General features: G+C 36.1%; 2 protein-coding genes across 2 annotated transcripts; both read right to left on the minus strand.

Moving 5' to 3' along the window:
• Window positions 1–107: 107 nt before the first annotated feature.
• Window positions 108–11,151, minus strand: LOC112045210 (FAD synthase). Its single transcript, XM_024081304.2, has 5 exons — window positions 10,960–11,151; window positions 8,856–8,930; window positions 7,554–7,910; window positions 5,710–5,831; window positions 108–4,268 (listed from the first exon to the last, which is right to left on the minus strand). Exons 2-5 carry the CDS (start codon window positions 8,898–8,900, stop codon window positions 3,962–3,964), a joined length of 831 nt encoding a protein of 276 aa, XP_023937072.2. The 5' UTR covers window positions 8,901–8,930; window positions 10,960–11,151; the 3' UTR covers window positions 108–3,961.
• Window positions 9,437–10,953, minus strand: LOC112045208 (tRNA (guanine(37)-N1)-methyltransferase). The gene has a single exon (XM_024081303.2). It carries the CDS (start codon window positions 10,918–10,920, stop codon window positions 9,547–9,549), a length of 1,374 nt encoding a protein of 457 aa, XP_023937071.2. The 5' UTR covers window positions 10,921–10,953; the 3' UTR covers window positions 9,437–9,546.
• Window positions 11,152–19,574: the final 8,423 nt, after the last annotated feature.

A 19,574-nucleotide genomic window follows, 5' to 3' on the forward strand; every position in this document is an offset into this window, starting at 1 on the left:
ATTTTCCACCACAATTTTCATGAGTTTTACTACTTCTAACACCAGTTCTTAAAGGTTTTAAGTTGGAGAAAATAAATAAGATGATACATAGAATAAAAAATACTAAATTGGTGCAAGAATAATTTAATTTAAAATCACAGAGATAGGTCAAATTGTAATTTTAATAATTAAATTAATAAACATTTTATGATTATTATTATAGTTAACGTGTAATTTAAGATTCAAAACAACTATTTAATTTAAAACTTAATATCCCTTTGCCGCGTGTATATTTATTATAACTAATGTGGTATCATGATACCTGTACGAGTAAGTATATCAACATATTAAACCATCATCATTCATTATCAACCCATATTCGGCTCACTTCTGAGCCCGGGTCTCCTCTCAGAATGAGTGAGGTTAGGCCAATTATCCACCACGCTGGCCCAATGCGGATTGGCAGACTTCACACATAAAGAGAATTAAAAAATTTCTCAGGTATGCAGGTTTCCTCACGATGTTTTCATTCACCGTTTGAAACACGTGATATTTAATTTCTTAAAATGCACACAACTGAAAAGTTGGAAGTGCATGACCGGATCGGATTCGAACCCACACCCTCAGGGCTATCACGGCTTACATATTAAATAATGATTGAAAATGACTTATGAAGCTAGGCGCCGCTTGATCGTTTCACAACCATATGCTAAAAGTAACTAGTATTCATTTACAACCGTTTTCCAAAACCCATCTGTATGTAACCTGCCAGCAAATTGTATGGCAAACCATTTTTCATCATTCTTGAACTCTTGCCCCATATTCATAAAGATTTAAACCTCAAATTCTTTAAAGTAAAGTGAACTTTAAATAGCAGTAATGCGGTCCACTTTACTCTGAAAAAAATGCGAGGTTTAAATCTTAGTCCATGTTTAAAAATATAGTTGTTAGAGACGTTTCTGTTTGCTCAGAAACCAGCAAGCAAAAGTCGTTTTTCTTGCAAAGTAATTCGAATTTAAAACGCGTAATTTAAACTCATACCGCGAATATAAAAAAGATAGTAGTTCATTCCACTCGTCATGTACATTTATTTAGACGTCATGATGAGTCAAATGCGCTACCTTTTTTTTATTCGCGGTTAACACTGTTTTCCAGATGTCGCGAACAACTAAAATTAACAAAATTATTGAAATATTACTATTTATCTAATGGACTTAGAGCCTGTGATGTGACACCCTCATTTTAATACTAATATTATAAAGAGGATAGATTTGATTGTTTGTTTGTTTACATTGACTAGGCTCCGAAACTACTAAATAAATTAAAAAAAAAATTCACTGTTGGGAAGCTACACTATCCCCGGTGCTTTGGGCAATATTTTATCCCCGTATACCTACGGGAACGAGAACTACGCGAGTGAAGCCGCGCGGCGTCTGCTAGTACACAAATACAGGGTGATTCGGTCTTTAGTGCGGATATTTTTTTTCGTGGTTCTGTATCATTAATAGAATATAAATCTACAAACAGTTCGATACATTTTATGTAATTTTTTTTTTAAATTTATGTCTCTAAAATAACAAAATAATGTACATATTATTACTAAACAAGATATATTCAGCTTAAAAGTGATCTGGTGACGTCCTTTAGGTATCAAACGAAAATAAAATAAACGCACAATAGGGTGACCCTAAAATTCTGTTCAAAAGTAAATAACTTTAGCTAACGATAATTTTGTTATTTTTGAGTTAAAAAAAAAAAGAAAAAATACGTGATCATTAAATTTTGTTTATGTACAAAATATAAAAATATCCGCACTAAAAAAAATTTCTTCCTGTATAATGAAGGCTATAAGGTTTCCAGCCCATGCTGTACTATAAATGTGCTTACGGTAGCCAATTGCATATAATATGGATGAATTGGAATATGGAGCCTCAATAGCTTAACTGTAAGAGCGGTTGAATTCATCACGGAGGGGTGGTGGTTGGATACCCCTCCCGTTGGTCTATTGTCGTACCCACTCCTAATACAGTCTTTCCCGACTAGTTGGAGGGGAATGACGAGGTACTCACACATCGAACATATTTAACATATCAGACCTAACAACAATGTTGGTTAGAAACTTATCAATGGATTACAGATAGGTTGTGGAAAACGTTTGCTAAATACTAGTAACATTTATTTGTATGGTAACCAAATTATTTCATCGGCGTTCAAAACTGCGAAATAAAAAAAGATTTGTATGCATGCTTAGAGTTATGTTTTTGGAATATAGTAAATCTAATATAAATAAGGACGAAACATAACATATATAGATATTGGCCTTAAAATAATCCATTACACCCAAGTGCTTAAAATAAAATACAAATATACAAGTTTGAAGAATTTGAAAATGACCTTTCAGTTTTATTTTATATTCTTTTTTTTCCGAGTAAAGGGAACCTTTAAATAGAAAAAAGAATCTAAAATAAATGTACACAATTATTATTTATTTCACACCCATTACCCAATATTTAAAGGTAAGCAGTAAGTATGTTGTTAAGTTTTAGTAGATAACGTTAATTTAGTTGTTGCTACTATTACTACTATATGTATAACGTGGTCCAGGGATGTTATGACCACCGTAACCTATAAAACGAATACTAAAATCCGTTTTATGCGATGCATCCTTATAAAGAGACCATTGTAACGTATGTAAGTTAAATTTTCTTCATATCATGAACTTAAAAAAATCGTATCATAAACATAAAGAACCCCTATCATGAATTTAATAAATACTTTATACAATAAATTACAAAAGAAGTGGAGAAAAAATACGCGTTTACATTTTCTATTCCAGTTATGTGTGTAACAAAAATTCAAACACAAACTGACAATCATACGAACATTCCGATCAATAATGATAATATTGGCTGACCAGAAAAATAAAATACCTCGTACCAAAGGAGTCACAAGTATTTTTTAGTTGTGTGTGATTATTAGTCGAGCACTAAGTACTTATTATAATAAGACAATATTAACTATTTAAGTAGCTATTAAAAGTACATAGAAGTAATGTATTAAAAAATTAGTATTATTTGCATTAAATAAAATAAAAATCAAGAGAAAAAAGTTAATATCATTGAGCTTGCAGCAACGTATACCTACCTGATAGAAATGAAATCAACAGAACAGAACATTTCTGAAGATATTTCTAAAAAATTAGTAAAATATTAACATAAAAACATGATTTTTTCTTTCTTACTTTCTGTGTTCCATCTTTCTTTTCTTTCATGTACATACAACAAAATAAACACTCCGTATAAACGGACTGAAGATATTTCTAAAAAATTAGTAAAATATTAGCATAAAAACATGATTTTTTCTTTCTTACTTTCTGTGTTCCATCTTTCTTTTCTTTCATGTACATACAACAAAATAAACACTCCGTATAAACGCACTAGCACACAGATTTGAAAGAATTTGTAAAAAGATGACAAAATAAAATTATTATTTGAATTCTGCATACTATTCATCATCATCATATCAGCTGATTGACGTCCACTTCAGGACATAGGCCTTGTGTAGGGACTTCCAAACATCACGATCCCGAGCCGCCTGCATCCAGCGAATCCCTGCGATTCGCTTGACGTCGCCAGTCCACCTGGTAGGGGGTCGTCATTCCACACACCTTGAGACCCCAACGTCCATCGTCTCTTCGTACTATGTGCCCCGCCCATTGCCACTTCGGCTTCGTGACTCGTTGAGCTATGTCGGTGACTTTGGTTCTTCTGCGGATCTCCTCTTTTCTGAATCGATCACGCAGAGTAACTCCAAACATAGCACATTCTGCATAGTAAACTGTTAAATATTCTCATAAATTTCGACATCATAATACACACATCATGTAAGCTAAATAAAATTTAAATTTCTTTCACAATGTAAATGGTTTACTATTTCACTTTAGGTCCATTTTGGTCAGTATGGTCAATCAATGTAATGTAAGCTAAACAAAATCTGTGTTTTTCTCACTACATAAATGGTTTTCTATTGAACTTTTTTCTGCGTGTACGTTTTGGTCAGTACGACAATTTTGGCCAGCGTGACCATTTTGGCCAGCATGACCATTTTGGTCTGCATGACCATTTTGATCAGAGTTACGTATGAGGGCGATCTTTGAACCACGCCCCGCGCGTTCAAGTGTAGGGTCGAGGAGTTTCCACGCGGGGTGATACGAGATGTTTCCGTATATATCTTTGTATGCAAGGGCGGGGTTTGGTGCTGTATTGTGTATGCTCCCTATTGATGTATACCTGCAATAGAAGGAAATTATAGTTTATACAACTAGCCTTTATCTATTTAATATATTTAGTGACGCAGTTTACAAGACGGAGGTCCTGGGTTTGATACCCGGGTTGGCCGATTGAGGTTTTCTTAATTGGTCCAGGTCTGACTTGTGGGAGGCTTCAGCCGTGGCTAGCTACCGGCAAAGACGTACCGCCAAGCGATTTAGCGTTCCGGTACGATGTCGTATAGAAAACGAAGAGAATGGGGAATTTCATCCTCCCCTAATAAATTATCCCGCTTCCATCTTAGATTGCATCATCACTTACCATCAGGTGTGATTGTAGTCAAACGTTAACTTGTAAAGAATTTAAAAATGTTCTTTTAAGGTTTCCGTAAAAAAGGAAAAAAACGGATCCTTTACTTATATGATTACTTTTATGTCTGTCAAGATCCTTTATCTCAGTAACACAGAGGTTCCCTACGAATTTTAATTACCTTGAGTGTCGAAATTACATGGCTTAAACGGCCGTATATTTTTACGTTTAGTCGTTCTATCTTACAAATAACAAAATAAGCCAGCATGACCTTAAATGAAAGGTCAGCTCCACACGGCATTAAGTAACCTCAAGAAATTTGATTATAACTGTTGCAGCTGATTGCACAATAGTGATGAAATAGGTACATAAAATAAGTTTTTTACAGCTTCAAGGTACTGTAAACTTAAGTTGGCAATTGGTTGTAATTTCTCTCTATATCTCCAGGCGTTTCCGAGATAAAGGACCATGACAGACATACAACAAAGTGAAATACATAATAATAATGTCTATAAGGGTCCGATTACATAAAGTATTTCAGATATAATATGAAAATAGGTATCTTATATCTGTTTTTTGGTAAGCGTCTCTCAGATAAGTCACATTTCTGAAAATATAGTAGTCATCATCATCATCATCATCACCATCATCATCATTATCATAATCATCATCATTATCAGCAGACAGATGTCCACTGCTGGACATAGGCCTCTTGCATGGACTTCCAAACAAAACGGTTTCAAGCCGCGAGTAATCCCGCTTGATGTCCTCAGTCCACCTAGTGGGGGTCGACCAACACTGCGCTTTCCGGTGCGGGGTCGCCATTCCAGCACCTTGGGACCCAACGTTCATCGGCTCTTCGAACTATGTAGCCTGCCCATTGCCACTTCAGCTTTGCGACTCGCTGAGCTATATCAGTGACTTTGACTTGAAAAACCCCAAGCATAGCTCGCTCCATCGCTGTAGTGACTTTGAGCCTTTTTATGAGGGCCACAGTTAGCGACCAAGTTTCGGATCCGTAAGTCATCACTGGCAACACGCACTGTTCGAAGACTTTCGTCTTCAGGCACTGAGGAATTTTGGACGAAAATATATCGCGGAGTTTCCCGAAGTTGGAAAATAATATAGTAATGAAGTGTTATTTCATGCTCACCCCCTGTCATAGAGGCTGCAATAAGGCACCCGTCGCTGCAGGATGTAGCCCCATATCTGGTGGTAGCTCCAGTTGAGCAGGGGCGACACCCTCTCTATTTGAGGCCAGTTCGGATCTGTCTTCTGTAATACGGTTAAGTAAAACACATTGTACCCCTGCAATACTGATATTTTAATGGACCCTGCCAATATATTGTTGATTTATAATTCCGGTATGATGACGCGAAATTGTGGGTAGATGTAGAAACATGTAATTCTTTCAAGTTAGCCTGCACGTAGCCGAAATCGGAACTAATCAAAAGTGGCGCCATCTTGTCTTCTATCTCTTGACGGGTAAAAGAGATTACTAAAGTTGGCAACATAATTGCGTCGCAACTCTACTATTACCATCATTGGCTTATGAGACTGCATTATCCCTAACTCACTTTTTTTTCATTTCGATAAGGAAATAGGTAGTGACATCATCCCTCTATAACGAGATTGAGGGTCTCAAGGTAAAAGGCTCTTAGCACTGACCAACTAAACTCAAAGTTTGGAGCATCACTGCTTGCAAATCTGTATACGAGATTTTCGGGGAGTGTGTTCCTCCTTCAACTTCATTCCTTGGTATCTATGTAGTACTTATCCGTGTCAACTAATAATATACCTACTTTTAACGGCCTCCGTGGCGCAGTGGTATGCGCGGTGGATTTACAAGACGGAGGTCCTGGGTTCGATCCCTGGCTGGGCAGATTGAGATTTTCTTAATTTGTCCAGGTCTGGTTGGTGGGAGGCTTCGGCCGTGGCTAGTTACCACCCTACCGGCAAAGACGTACCGCCAAGCGATTTAGCGTTCCGGTACGATGCCGTGTAGAAACCGAAAGAGGTGTGGATTTTCATCCTCCTCCTAACAAGTTAGCCCGATTCCATCTTAGACTGCATCATCACTTACCATCAGGTGAGATTGTAGTCAAGGGCTAACTTGTAAAGAATTAAAAAAAAAAAATACTCGTATTTTCATGACGAGAGCGAATAGGCATCTTCAAGACGAGCGTATTCCGCTATAAGTTGCATTATCTAATATAATCAGGCTTGATTGCAGTCCAGCACTAGCTAATTAATAATATTATAAATGCGAAAGTCTGAACCGATCAAGATTAATTTTGGTATAATGCACCATAAATCATAAAAAAAAATAAAATTCAACCCCTAAAGTTGTGAAATAGAGGTTGAAAGTTTTCGTGATTTCCACGCGGAGGAAGTCGCGGGCGTCCGTTAGTATAAAAATAAATCGTTTAAAAAAGAAACATTAAGTATGCACATTTTCTGAGTATAAGTATTAGTAGTTAAGTACTCAATAATTATTGTACTTTTAATTAAGTACATATCTTATAAAATGTTCATGTGTCATAAACTTAAATGTCAAACAATGTTATTGAAGTCAAAGTCTAAATTAATTTATTTCTAGTCGGCTTAGTTAACAAGCACTTTTTGAATGACACTGTGTTAAATTATTACTATACTAGCGGTCCCAGTCAAGCTTCGCTTTGACTTTTGTGGCCTTCTTTTCTACCCCTACCCTACCCTAAAAAACCATTGTTGTACTTCAAGGAATATTCTAAAAAAAAGAATTAGTCAAATTGGTTAAGCCATTCTCGAGATTTAAGCTTAGGAACACATTTAGCGATTCATTTTTATATTATAGATGGTGGTGGAAACAACCAGGAATCAACACACAATTTCAATCTTTAGGACCCAGTATTTTTCATCTGCCTATGCCTTCTAGGGCAGATGACCCAGTTTGACCCCAAGAGATCTGGGGCTAATCTACTAAGATTGCTGCTAAATGTTGAACAAAAAGCTTACCTGCATAAACTTCAAGTCTTCACTATATGGATCAGATCTTCTAGTTCCCATGAAACATGCTTTCAGTTTATTATCTTTCTCTAATATCCTCTGCAAGGTTGTCTTCATTTCCCCTTCCATTACCATTAATTTAACACCATAATGCGCCTCAATTTTATGTACAAAACTTTCAATTTCACTAAAAGGCCCTTTAGTCCTTATATAAACTATTTTCAATTTTTTTCTAATCTCACTAGACTTGTGTATGTCTTCTAGGACATCTATCAAAAGATCTAAGAGTACAGTGCAGTCTTTTCCTCCATTGAATGATAGAAAAGCTTCATCCAATTGAAATTTTTGGAAGCATGCTCGGATTACCTAAAATGAAACAAATTGTAAACAATTATTATTAAATTATACAAGTCAAGTGGGCAGACCACCATTTATTGTTAACACAGTGATTATTTATTTTCAAATAAAATGTGGCTAATTTATACTAATACTATCAAGCGGCAGAGTTTATTATTATAGGCATATCTCTGGAACTAGTAAAAATATCAAACACCATAAGCAGCTGGCTATACCTCGTACGCTGTAGCATGGTGCGGGTGACGTTGCCTTATGACATTCATAATATATACTATTATCGTGAATCGCGACAAACTTTCAAGACTTTCAGAACTTTAGTAACAATATTTTCTACTTTACAGAACTTACATCAACTTATTTATTACACAGTCACTGTAAGGCCAGGCTACTTAATAACTCATAGGAGGGAATTTGTACCTTAGCACTAACAGTGATATTGTTGTGGATCACCATCATGTTGTCATCACGGCTGACACCAATCACTTAACATTCTCTTTCAGGCTCAGGTGCACAATTTTACTAACTTCCCTAGTCTTGTTTGTTATAAAGAATGTTTTAGAATAAAAAAAACTGGGTACTAGCATAGCTCAGCCAAGGATCTCAAAAATCACTATAACAACTATAGTTATAAATATATGAGTACTTTTTTATTTAAAAATGGATCTTCGAAATGTATGTGACCACATAACTGTCGAATGACTGCACTAAATTGGATGATTCTTGGTTTTATGTATTCATTACTGTTAGGGCAAAGTTTGTGTAATATAAAATTACAAAAAAATTAAAAAGAAAATGTCTTAAATTAACACTTTTCTGTACTTCCACACAAACGATTCATAATAATACTTAAGAGGGGTAGGGTGTAGGGGTAGGGTAAAGTAGGTTAGGGGAAGGAAAGAAATGGAAATAAGTCAAAGCAAAGCTTGACTGGTCTGCTAGCTTTAAATAAAATACCTGTTTAGACTCGCTCAAAACTGTGTTAATTTCTCCACAATCCATGTCTTGTCTGCTTGGCAACACATTACACGACTGAAATATCAAATAGGTATGCACTGGTAAATAAAGTAATCACAATTTAAATAAAGGTGTTCACAAAAGAAACAGGTTTTAAATTTCCATTGGCTGATACAAACACAGTTTTATTAACATAGTCTTTTGTTCTATTTACCTTGAAAATGTGAGTAAATATTAAATTAAATTTATTTAATGTTTCTTTTGTTTGAGCACTCTGTAATATGTAAATTTACCTTAAAAATATAAAATATATTTTAGCAAAATTACTCAAAACGTGCACCAAGTTTTTAAATATAACTTTTTTTTTAATTAAGTAAGATTTTTTTGTAAACTTTTAAACTCTGTTTCACACTTCTATTCAAAATATTTTGACTACAAACTCATATGTTCAATTTATCTCTACACCAAAATTCATCATAATCAAAATATGTAAAGTACCTACTAATATGGATATGTTATTAAAATGTATTTTAAATATTTTTTAAAGTCAATTATTAAAACAAGTAACACTAATAATATGAAATGTCTTAAAAAATAAAACAAGCTTTCAAACATAACTGTACTATATTTTATTAATTGTGTACTCTAAAATACAAATAAATCATAAAAATATATACAACTAATTGTATACTTAATTTTCTTGTACAGTTGGACAATGTTTTTTATTCGGTGGTTCACAACTTTCTTCTTTGGAACTTGAAAAAATAATATCTTTTGTGAGTTTAAAAGTCACTCTCATCATTTCTTTCTTAGGTGAGACATTTCTTACATCAAAGATATCTATAATTGATGAAGTTATGTCTATTCCTATATTGTCACACACCATTTTCTCAGCAATTGATGTAGGATTCTCTCCAACAGCAAAACAATAAACATATACAATTATTTCACAATCTAATTTATCTTTAAGTTCTAAATCTTTGATTAATCCTTTGTAATGTTTTAGAAATTCAACAGCCATAGCTGGTAAATTCATAGTTACATGTATTTTAGCTTTCTTTTCGAATTTCTCATTGCCTTTGCAGTAATTTATTATGAAATCTCTAAATGTGTTGCATATAAAATCTTTACCATCCAAGTTGAAGGATTTAAAAAGGTTCATATTAACTTTATTCTGCTTAGCATTATGGTTTAGCCATTTAAATGATTCAGGATTTAAATCATTTGCAAAAACTCTGCATTTTTTCTTAGCTGCGGGAACAGCAAAGGGTCCGACACCACAGAAAACATCAAATAGTATATCACCCGGTTTGATCAATTCCAATATTCTTTCATGTTCTTTACATAGTCTGGGGTTCCAATATACTTTGGAAAAGTCAAATTTGAAATTACATCTGTTCTCTTTTACAGTCACTAAGAAGTCTTCTTCGCCAGCAATTACTTCCATACTGAAGTTTCGATAAGTATTATCAATTATGTTACTCTTGTTGACTACAGTACGACAAGTGTTTATTTTGTCTATAAGAACTTGCCCAATGAGAGAACGGTAGTCTAGGAGGTGGTCTCGTAAATTAAGATGTATTATGTGACCAATCTGAGAAAATCCACTCACAACTTCTTCATTCTCAGGTAGAACAGCTTTGAAGATTTCGTCATATTTGAAGTTGTCGTAAACGAACTGGATCTCCGTTTGTTCGTAATTATCTTCGTCGATATTCTGCTGCATGAGCAAGTTACGATCAGCTTCTGGTATGTCATCCCATTTGTGAATTTTTCCAGGATCAAAGTAAATGCACTTGGTCAAATTATCACTATTTTTCTCTTGTAAACTTTGCACTGGCTTAAAATTTGAGAGTTTAAGGAAATAAGGTTTACATATTTGGGTAATTTTCGACAATTTTTCGTCAGACACTTTCAGGATTGCAACTTTAACATTTCGCGTGAATTTATCGCGATCGAGGTTCTTCATGCCGCGAACTCCAACAGGCGACAATAAACCACTTGATGAAAAAGACATTTTAACTTGGAAACTCAATAATATCCTACGAATTTGAGCCAAACTCATAACAAAATTAGAAACTACTAACTCAAGTCACATACTAACCTATTTCAAGGTAATATGCTCATATTCAGTGCAACTGAAATTATGGAGATCACCGTGAGCTTCCGTTCTTCCTTTTTTCTGTTTATATTTAGTGAAATTAATAATTTTAATACGTGTGATTTGTAAAAAAATAGTTGGAAAGTTATTCCATGACCATGAAATTTTTCACGTGTGACGTATGTCATCAATGTCGTCTTTGAGACTTTGACATTGACAGTAACTCTATGACATTTGGCGGTTTTTTAATAAATTGTTTAGGGCTTCGAGTAGTAGCCTTTTTGAGCTTTGCTTAAAATAATTATTATTATTTTAAATCAAATTAAGTACGTTAAAAAATTGCGAGTAGGTGCTTAAAAATTTCTTGATCAAACTGTTATTACCATTGTTAACTATCATTAATGCTGGTTTGGCCAGGAGTTTTTCTTGCAACACAAACGAAAAGCAAGCTTCACAGGATATTTTGACATAATATCTTATAAATAATATGAGTCTCAGACCAATTATAGTATCGCACTCATAGTCACGAACAAAATTGTCTGTCATTTTCTGAGGAAAATGAGCTTGGATATTGTATATATTTTATACTAAACTAGAAGTATTCGCCCGTTTCTTACACCATTCAATTACACAAAAAGGTATTTTTACGGAGCTCTTTAACCGACGAACACGATTACAACACGAGACAGTTTTTATAATCGCATTAGATCGTTGATCATATACTTTGACCGAAAAGTAACGTCTAGCGCGGCAGGTCCTATACAATAATTGGTCTAAGAATATGAGTATATAGTTCCCGTTCCCCTCTAATTAATTGGAATGTTAAAAAAAATTTTAGTAATGGGTACGTGTATGACAATAGTCCAGTGGGTGAAAGTCGAACCAGTACCACTCACTCACGAGTCCGACCTTTTTACCACGAAGCTATTGATGTTAAATGATGATGTATAATATACTTACTACCTGATGGTTGATGTTTGGAAAGTGCTTGTAATGTAAGCATAATTAAACCTTTGACTTTGATGGTTTTATAACTCTGTAGTCATAGTGTTAACCTCTCTTCCTCTAATAAAGGGAGAGCGATATAGAGACGAAATCAAGTTATAAAATCATCTTAGAACATTGTTACAGTACAGCTAGTCAAAATATAATGAAAACAATTTTTTGGCAGGCGTTCTCTGATTCGTATCATAGTATCGCATCAAACGGATTTCAGTATTCTTTGTAGAGACAGTGTTACAAGTGCGTCCACTGATCCGCATCAAACGGATGTTATCTACCGTAAAATTAAAAATCCATGTGATGCGATGCGTCCGGTACGTACGATGCAGAAAAGTGGACGCCCGCCACAACAGGGACATACTTATTTATGTGTACCTACGTATACTACTGTAAAGCATTTGTTTGAAAGTTGCTCGTCAAGTGCAGAGTTACAATGTTGTTCCATTGTTTCCCACTTCCCGGACACGAATTTAAATTAAAAAACTTCTCCCTGGCACCGGCGACCACAATTTAGGTACAGTATTTAGTTTACTCGAACTGCTTTGTTGGTCCACAGTTAGTCTATATGACTTCGGATTTCGATTTGCTGGGTTTGAGACCTAGGTCTTCAATTCTTTTTATAAAAAAAAAATTAGAGTTACTTTCGCTTATAAGTTGAGAACGCAGCACTCGAAATTGTAGACGAATACATATACCTTGGACTGGACATCATAATATTATCCAGTTAGGTAGATTCAATTTTAAGAAATAGGTGAACCGCCGATTCCAACTCGGCAGAGCGGCATTCGGGAAACTTTGCGATATCTTTTTGTCCGAAATCCCTCAGTGCCTGGAGACAGAAGTCTCCGAACAGTGCGTGTTGCCAGTGATGGCCTATGGATCCGAGACTTGGTCGCTAATTATGAGCTTCGTAAGAAAGGCTCTGAGTCACACAGCGGGGCGGAACGAGCTATGCTCGGAGTATCTCTGCGTGATCAAATGACCCATCAGGTGAGCCGACGACATCAAGCAAGTCGCAGGTATTCTCTGACTGCAGGCGGCTCAGGATCGTGATGTTTGGAAGTCCCTACAAAAGGCCTATATCCTGCAGTGGACGTCTATTGGCTGATATGATGATAATGATAATGATGATAATGATGTTTTAACATACCTATCACAAAATCGCGAAGTTTGCAGTGAGGTAGTTTATAGTTAGTAGACATCCGCTTAGAACGGATTTTGCGACAGGGCCGGTTTAAGGAGGTCTAAGAGTGGACAAAGTCGCGGGCGACCGCTAGCTATAAATTTTAAGTCCTTGGAGTTCAAACTCGTGATTCGCCAAAGTTTGTGACTTATCTCCATACATCCTCCATTGCAGTTAGTCGTAATCACACTTGCGTTGTAATACGTCGAGTCAGCCATTTCAATTTGATTGCATCTTATTGAATTAAGCATTAATTATATTAAACTAATTTAAGCTTAGTTGTGAATATAGGAAGTGAATTACGAGTAGGTATCATCAGATCTGTGACAATCCAGTCCCTGTAACCAAGTGGCACGTCGATTCTCTTTCTACGATCGCTAACGCTTCAAAAACTAGAAAAATGTATGGGAATGACATTGCTACCGACAGGTCACGTGATCAAGATCTGTCATTCCCATACATTTTTCTAGTTTCGCGAAGCGTTTGCGATCGTAGAAAAAGGATCGACGTGCGTCTTGGCTATCGTGGTGGATTATTAGCCTTATATCTATCTTTTTCAGGATCTAAAGAATTCTGAAACAAGATAGTCCTAGCTTAGGGCCGCAACATTTCATTATATATTCATATCCTATTACTTACTCGTAGTTTGAAATTGTTAGGCCATTAGAACATTTTGTAAACATTTAAATATTAGGTAACTGTACTTAATTATATACTTAGTTATTTTTAATTAAAGCCAATGCCACGATGCTCATAATCATTTGTAAATAGGTACAAATGCTAGTAGGTATATTTAATTGTGTAAAATTAAAATCAAATATCAATACATAAATTAGTAGCTAGGTTTGTTATCGAAGTAGGTAATATATATTTTTTAATAGTGACATGCAGCATACTGAAAAGCAATCACAGAGTTCCACGAACAATTCACACTCCTTATTATTTATTTATGCTGCTTCTGCCAAATACACGCGACAATTTGGCAGGAATTTATGTAATTTATTTCCCATCGAAAAGTCACTGTTTGTGTAACGTTCGGAAATGCTGTTTATTTTTAAAATTTCCAGCCGCTTCTGTAACGAACGTTTTTATGCTTCGAGCGAATTATATTTGGGCTGTTTCGCGACGTTATGGCCGATCGTTTGCGGTGACTTAATAAATTAAACCATTTTGATTTTTCTGGCGCAATGGCGTAAATATTTTATTATAGTATTCTCTATAGAAAGAGAAACATAGAGGTGAATTCGAAACTCGCTCTTGCGAGTTACACAAAACGGTACAGAATACCCCTTCAGGTATTTACCCGTCATTACCTACTACCTAACTAATAGGCAATAACACTCCTGAGCGAAAAGTAGTGTTTTTCACACTTGTGTATTCAGTGAGCACTCGTATTTCGTTTGAAAAGTCATAGCATCGGTAAACCGCAGGCTTGCGCAAATGTTGACTCGGCGCTATATTGCGCCTCTCGACACACGCTGTTTTTTGCTGCGAGCGGTGCCCTGTGACACCGCGGATGTGCAGCTCGCAGATTTTCATTACTTGCTCTTATACTATATTATAAGTCGAATAAATTAAACGTAGAACTCTTCATAAACAAAACTTCGGTAATATACAGAGTTTATAGCCGTGATAGCCCAGTGGATATGACCTCTGCCTCCGATTTCGGAGGGTAGGTTTGAATCCGGTCCGGGGCATGCACCTCCAACTTTTCAGTTGTGTGCATTTTAAGAAATTAAATATCACGTGTCTCAAACGGTGAAGGAAAACATCGTGAGGAAACACAAACCACAGAATTTTCTTAATTCTCTGCGTGTGTCAAGTCTGCCAATCCGCATTGGGCCAGCGTGGTGGACTATTTGCCTAACCCTCAGCTCAGCTGTGAGCCGAATATGGGTTGATAACGAACGAAGTTTACAGAGCACCAGTGTATGTTAAAATTAAAATTAAGTAAGTTTATATTTAAAACATTTTGATGGACGCCCGCGAGTTCGTCTGCGGAATTAACATCTCACAAATCCCGCGAGAACCATGGATTTTTCTGGGATGAAAAGTAATCCAGGGTATAATCTATCTTCGTTTTAAATTTCAACCAAATCGGCTTAGTAGTTGCGGCGTTAAAGAGTAACAAACATCCATACAAACTTTCGCGTTTATAGCACCCAGGTTCTTGTGAGCCAAAGCCACAAGTCAACAAATTAACCAAAGACGCAGTAAAGTTACATAATATAACACATTACATACACTATAAGGTATATTACTTCCATCAACGCGTATGTAAATCAACAAAGGATAGAAATAGTTTTCCTTCCTATAACCTGAACACTGTTTAATACATAATAACTTTGTGTGTCGCTGCGAAGTTTCTTTGAGCTCTGTGAACTACTCTAGGAAGCTATTGATTTGAAAATAAGCACCATTATTTACAATTCAAGCAAACGATCCGTTTATAAAGATGGAGATCTTTATTGCTTTCTGAACTGATACTGACAGTCGTAAAAGTTGCTTATACGGGTGTCACTTAAAGGATTTTTATTACGAATAAGGAATACTATTGCAATTTTAAGGACCGAGGGTTCTAGTTTATTCTTTCCCGGCTATGAATGGAGTATTAGGTATTAGGCCGCGGATTCCAGTGTCGATCCTGATTCCATGGGAATATCGTAAAAATAGTTTAGGTACTGTTCCAGGCTACAATCTACGTCTGTGCCGATTTTCCCGCTGATACCCAATAGTCCAATACAATAAATATGTGGTATTAGTAACGGATACCCGTAGGTACACTACTATAGCATGCGAAATCATAGGCAATAACAAACGATTGTACACACCAAAGAAGCTTTAAACATCAATTCACGAATAACAACAAAACTTCTAAACTCAACTGGGTGGCTGGTGGGAGACTTCAGTCGTGGCTAGTTACCACCATGGCTAGTTAGTTAGTGGTTAGTGTACCGGCAAACATGTACCGCCAAGCGATTTAGCGTTCCGGTACTATGTCGTTCTGAAACCGAAAGGGGTGTGGATTTTCATTCTGCTCCTAACAAGTTAGCCCGCTTCCATCTTGGATTGCGTCATCATTTACCATTAGTTGTGATTGTAGTCAAGGGCTAACTTGTAAAGAATAAATAAAAAAAAACTGTAATAAACTTAAAATGTTAATAGGACTCTTGACAATACATTGCCCAAAATAATTACATTTCGGTTCTAGGTATACCTACCTGATTGTCCCGGCAGAGCAATGGAGGAAGAAGAGACACCGATATACGTTTTACTTATGCAGGAGTATCAGAACAACGCCAACAAAGTCTACATTGGCATATTGGCAATACTTCATGGGGCATGGACGTTCAGCAACCCGCGTGGCCTGATAACTGCACTGAATCTGTTTCAATCAGTTCTCTCTTACTTATACTAGATAATTAACGTATATTTACCTAACGTAACGTAGATTAAGATTTCTTACCTTATCAGCCGATAGACGTCCACTGCTGGACATAGGCCTCTTGCGTGGACCTCCAAGCAGAACGGTCTCGAGCCGCCAGCATCCAACGGCTCCCTGCAACGCGCTTGATATCCTCGGTCCACCAACACTGCGCTTTCTGGTGCGGGGTTGCCATTCTAGCACCTTGGGACCCCCACATCCATCGGCTCTTCGAATTATGTGACCTGCCCACTGCCACTTCAGCTTCGCGACTCAAAGTACCTACGCTATATTCAAGAATTACATAATTTAGTTTCGACTTAATCTTCTTACAAAGTTAGAGACTACGTTTAAAATGAGCTACGAATATAATCCCGTTCGAAGTACTTACTATCTATAGGGGACAACAGGAATATAAATAGGGGACAGATGGGGACGGGATTACAAATAGGGGACAGCTCATCTAGACGCCCCGCGGAATAAAACGTCTTATCCCCTTGCCTTTGAGCGCTAAAATGCTCTATGGACCTCATTAACGAGCTAAATGCTTTATCCACCTTCCCCGCTCCTGAGTGATTCAGATAAGGCGAAGCAAAAAGTTCGCTTGTTATAAAACTTCTTTGCAAAACGTTCTCGAGATGTTTTAATTTGATTTTTTTGTCGTATAAGTACTTAATATCCGAGTAACCGAGCTTTGCTAAGCGTTTTTATCGTGTTTATTCAGAAATATACGAATATTATAATAAATATCTGGACGATTTGTTTGTGTTTAATAGAAAACTTGAAATCGTTCCTTGGCCGTTCCACACATATACATTTACCAGGGGCGAAGGATAGAATTTAGATGAAGGTAAGCCGTTTCAAAGAAAAGGAATGGTGTACCGCTTAATACAAACTCCGGTTTACATACTGTACAACAATGAATATGCATGAATTTTTAAAGGAACCTTTAAAGGAACACGGCGGGAATCGGACTGTTCGCCGCTGATATCAGATAGAAATATATTGCAGAGAGTATGCGCAGGAGCTATTTGAACTCGTCGACCGTCCGTACCGTCGACATTTTATCATCACACTATGGTTCGTGCGCTGTAGCGTGGTGCGGGTGACAGTTGCCGTATGACGTTCATAATACATACTAATATCGTGAATCGCGGCAAACTTTCAAGAGTAAAATGATCTGTCACCCGCACCTTGCTACAGCGCACGAGCTATACAAGATACCGGCTAGATTTCTATCCTTATGTCATTGATATCCCCTGAACTCGTAGTGTTTTATTTATTATTTCTATATACGCATCGCTAAGGTATGGAAGTCCATGTTTCCTAATTCTTACAACCAGGGCAGCTTTAGGACAAGAGTGAATATGCATCTACTAAGCCAAGGTCAAGCGCGAGCCTATGAAAAAGAAAACGTAACGTCTTATATATATACTATCTTTGATAATTATTGAAAACATTTTAAAGCATCTCACATCACGTTATCTTGTAGGTACTTTTTAATTAAAGACGTTATCATGGAAAAATAAGCAAGTGTTTAAATACAGAGTTTTATTAAATCGGCGTATCTGCTTCCGAGATGTACATATACCATTGTTTGTTTAAATATATTTGATAGGTTATTATTATAGGAGTTTGTCCAGAACATATGATATGTATTTTTTTACATAAGCTCGCAATAGGTACATCAAACCAGCCTTGGTTTTAAGGGTTTAAACCTCTATATCCACTTTAAACTATCTACGGAAACTTGTATCCAATGGGGGCTCTCTTGACAAGCTAAGGATGATGCTTTAAGGATTATGCTATTAACGCCATTTAAACGCCGAGTGGAACACTTACCTAATTACCCAACTTAAAAGACTTTCAAACTTCAACTGTTAGCCAGTGCTGGTTTAATTATAATTCGCATTGAAATTTCTCACTATATTCCGAAGACAAACTTTCTTAACACAAGGAACACCACTTCATAGAATTTTAACGACCCTCCGTCTCTATAGAAAGCACTGTTCGTTAGGGATGTGCTGAATAGCTTAAAAAGAAAGAATGATATAAATAATCTTTTGAGCTAGAAGCGTAAAACGAGTTGTAAGTAGCTCATGTTTTAAAATTGTATTTAGAATGTAACGTATACATATTTTTTAACGTTAAAGTAAAAGTATAAACAGATGTCCCGATAATAGAAACTATGTGTATTTTCAAGAAAACATCTTCTGTTCATAGTAAACAATATTCGATCGGTCGTGTTATGCCTAAGTGTTTGCAAATGTTGGCGAGTCTTTTTGGAGAAAACATAATCAAAATATATTATTTACTAGCCCCGCGCTTCCACCCACGTAGTTCTCGTTTCCGTGAGAATACGGGGGTAAAATATAGCCTGTGGTACTAACGAATAACGTGGCTTTCACATGGTGATAGAATTTTCGAAATCGGTTCATAAGATCCAGGGATTACAACAAAACATACTTTACGTTTGCTATAGAAGTGTAGATACATTGTAAATCATAAAGTTCTTTTTATCGTTCTTTCGTGAAATGCACATGTATTGGGGAGCCTTTTGGAGAGAACATGATGTAAATATATTTATTCGCTGTTCATAGTAAATGACACAGTTCATTTTTATCGTTCGTTCGTGAACCGCCCGAGTGTATTGGTCGTAACTTTGCAGACTTTAGTCGAAACACTCAAAGTAATTATAGTGGAACGCAGTAAAAACTCAACAGAATCCAAGCCGCCGGGATTCTTCTATTAACAACCGGACGGCTGGCTTTTATGTTCACAGGAAATTAAACTACTTTTTTGTTTCTTGCTTAACATTGCTTGATACAGTTTTTATGGTCACTTTTTCATTATCTTAAATTGTAATGTGCAGTTTTAAACTATAACAAAAGTTAAACACAGAATTTATATACGAGTACTATGCCTTGTCACCCGTATTGGAATATTGAGACAAAAACTTGCTTATCTTATACCAAACTATCGTCTATCTATGTGTCATCCAGCTCCTTT

Source organism: Bicyclus anynana, chromosome 7 (assembly GCF_947172395.1).
Source record: "Bicyclus anynana chromosome 7, ilBicAnyn1.1, whole genome shotgun sequence".
Lineage (NCBI taxonomy): Eukaryota > Metazoa > Arthropoda > Insecta > Lepidoptera > Nymphalidae > Bicyclus > Bicyclus anynana.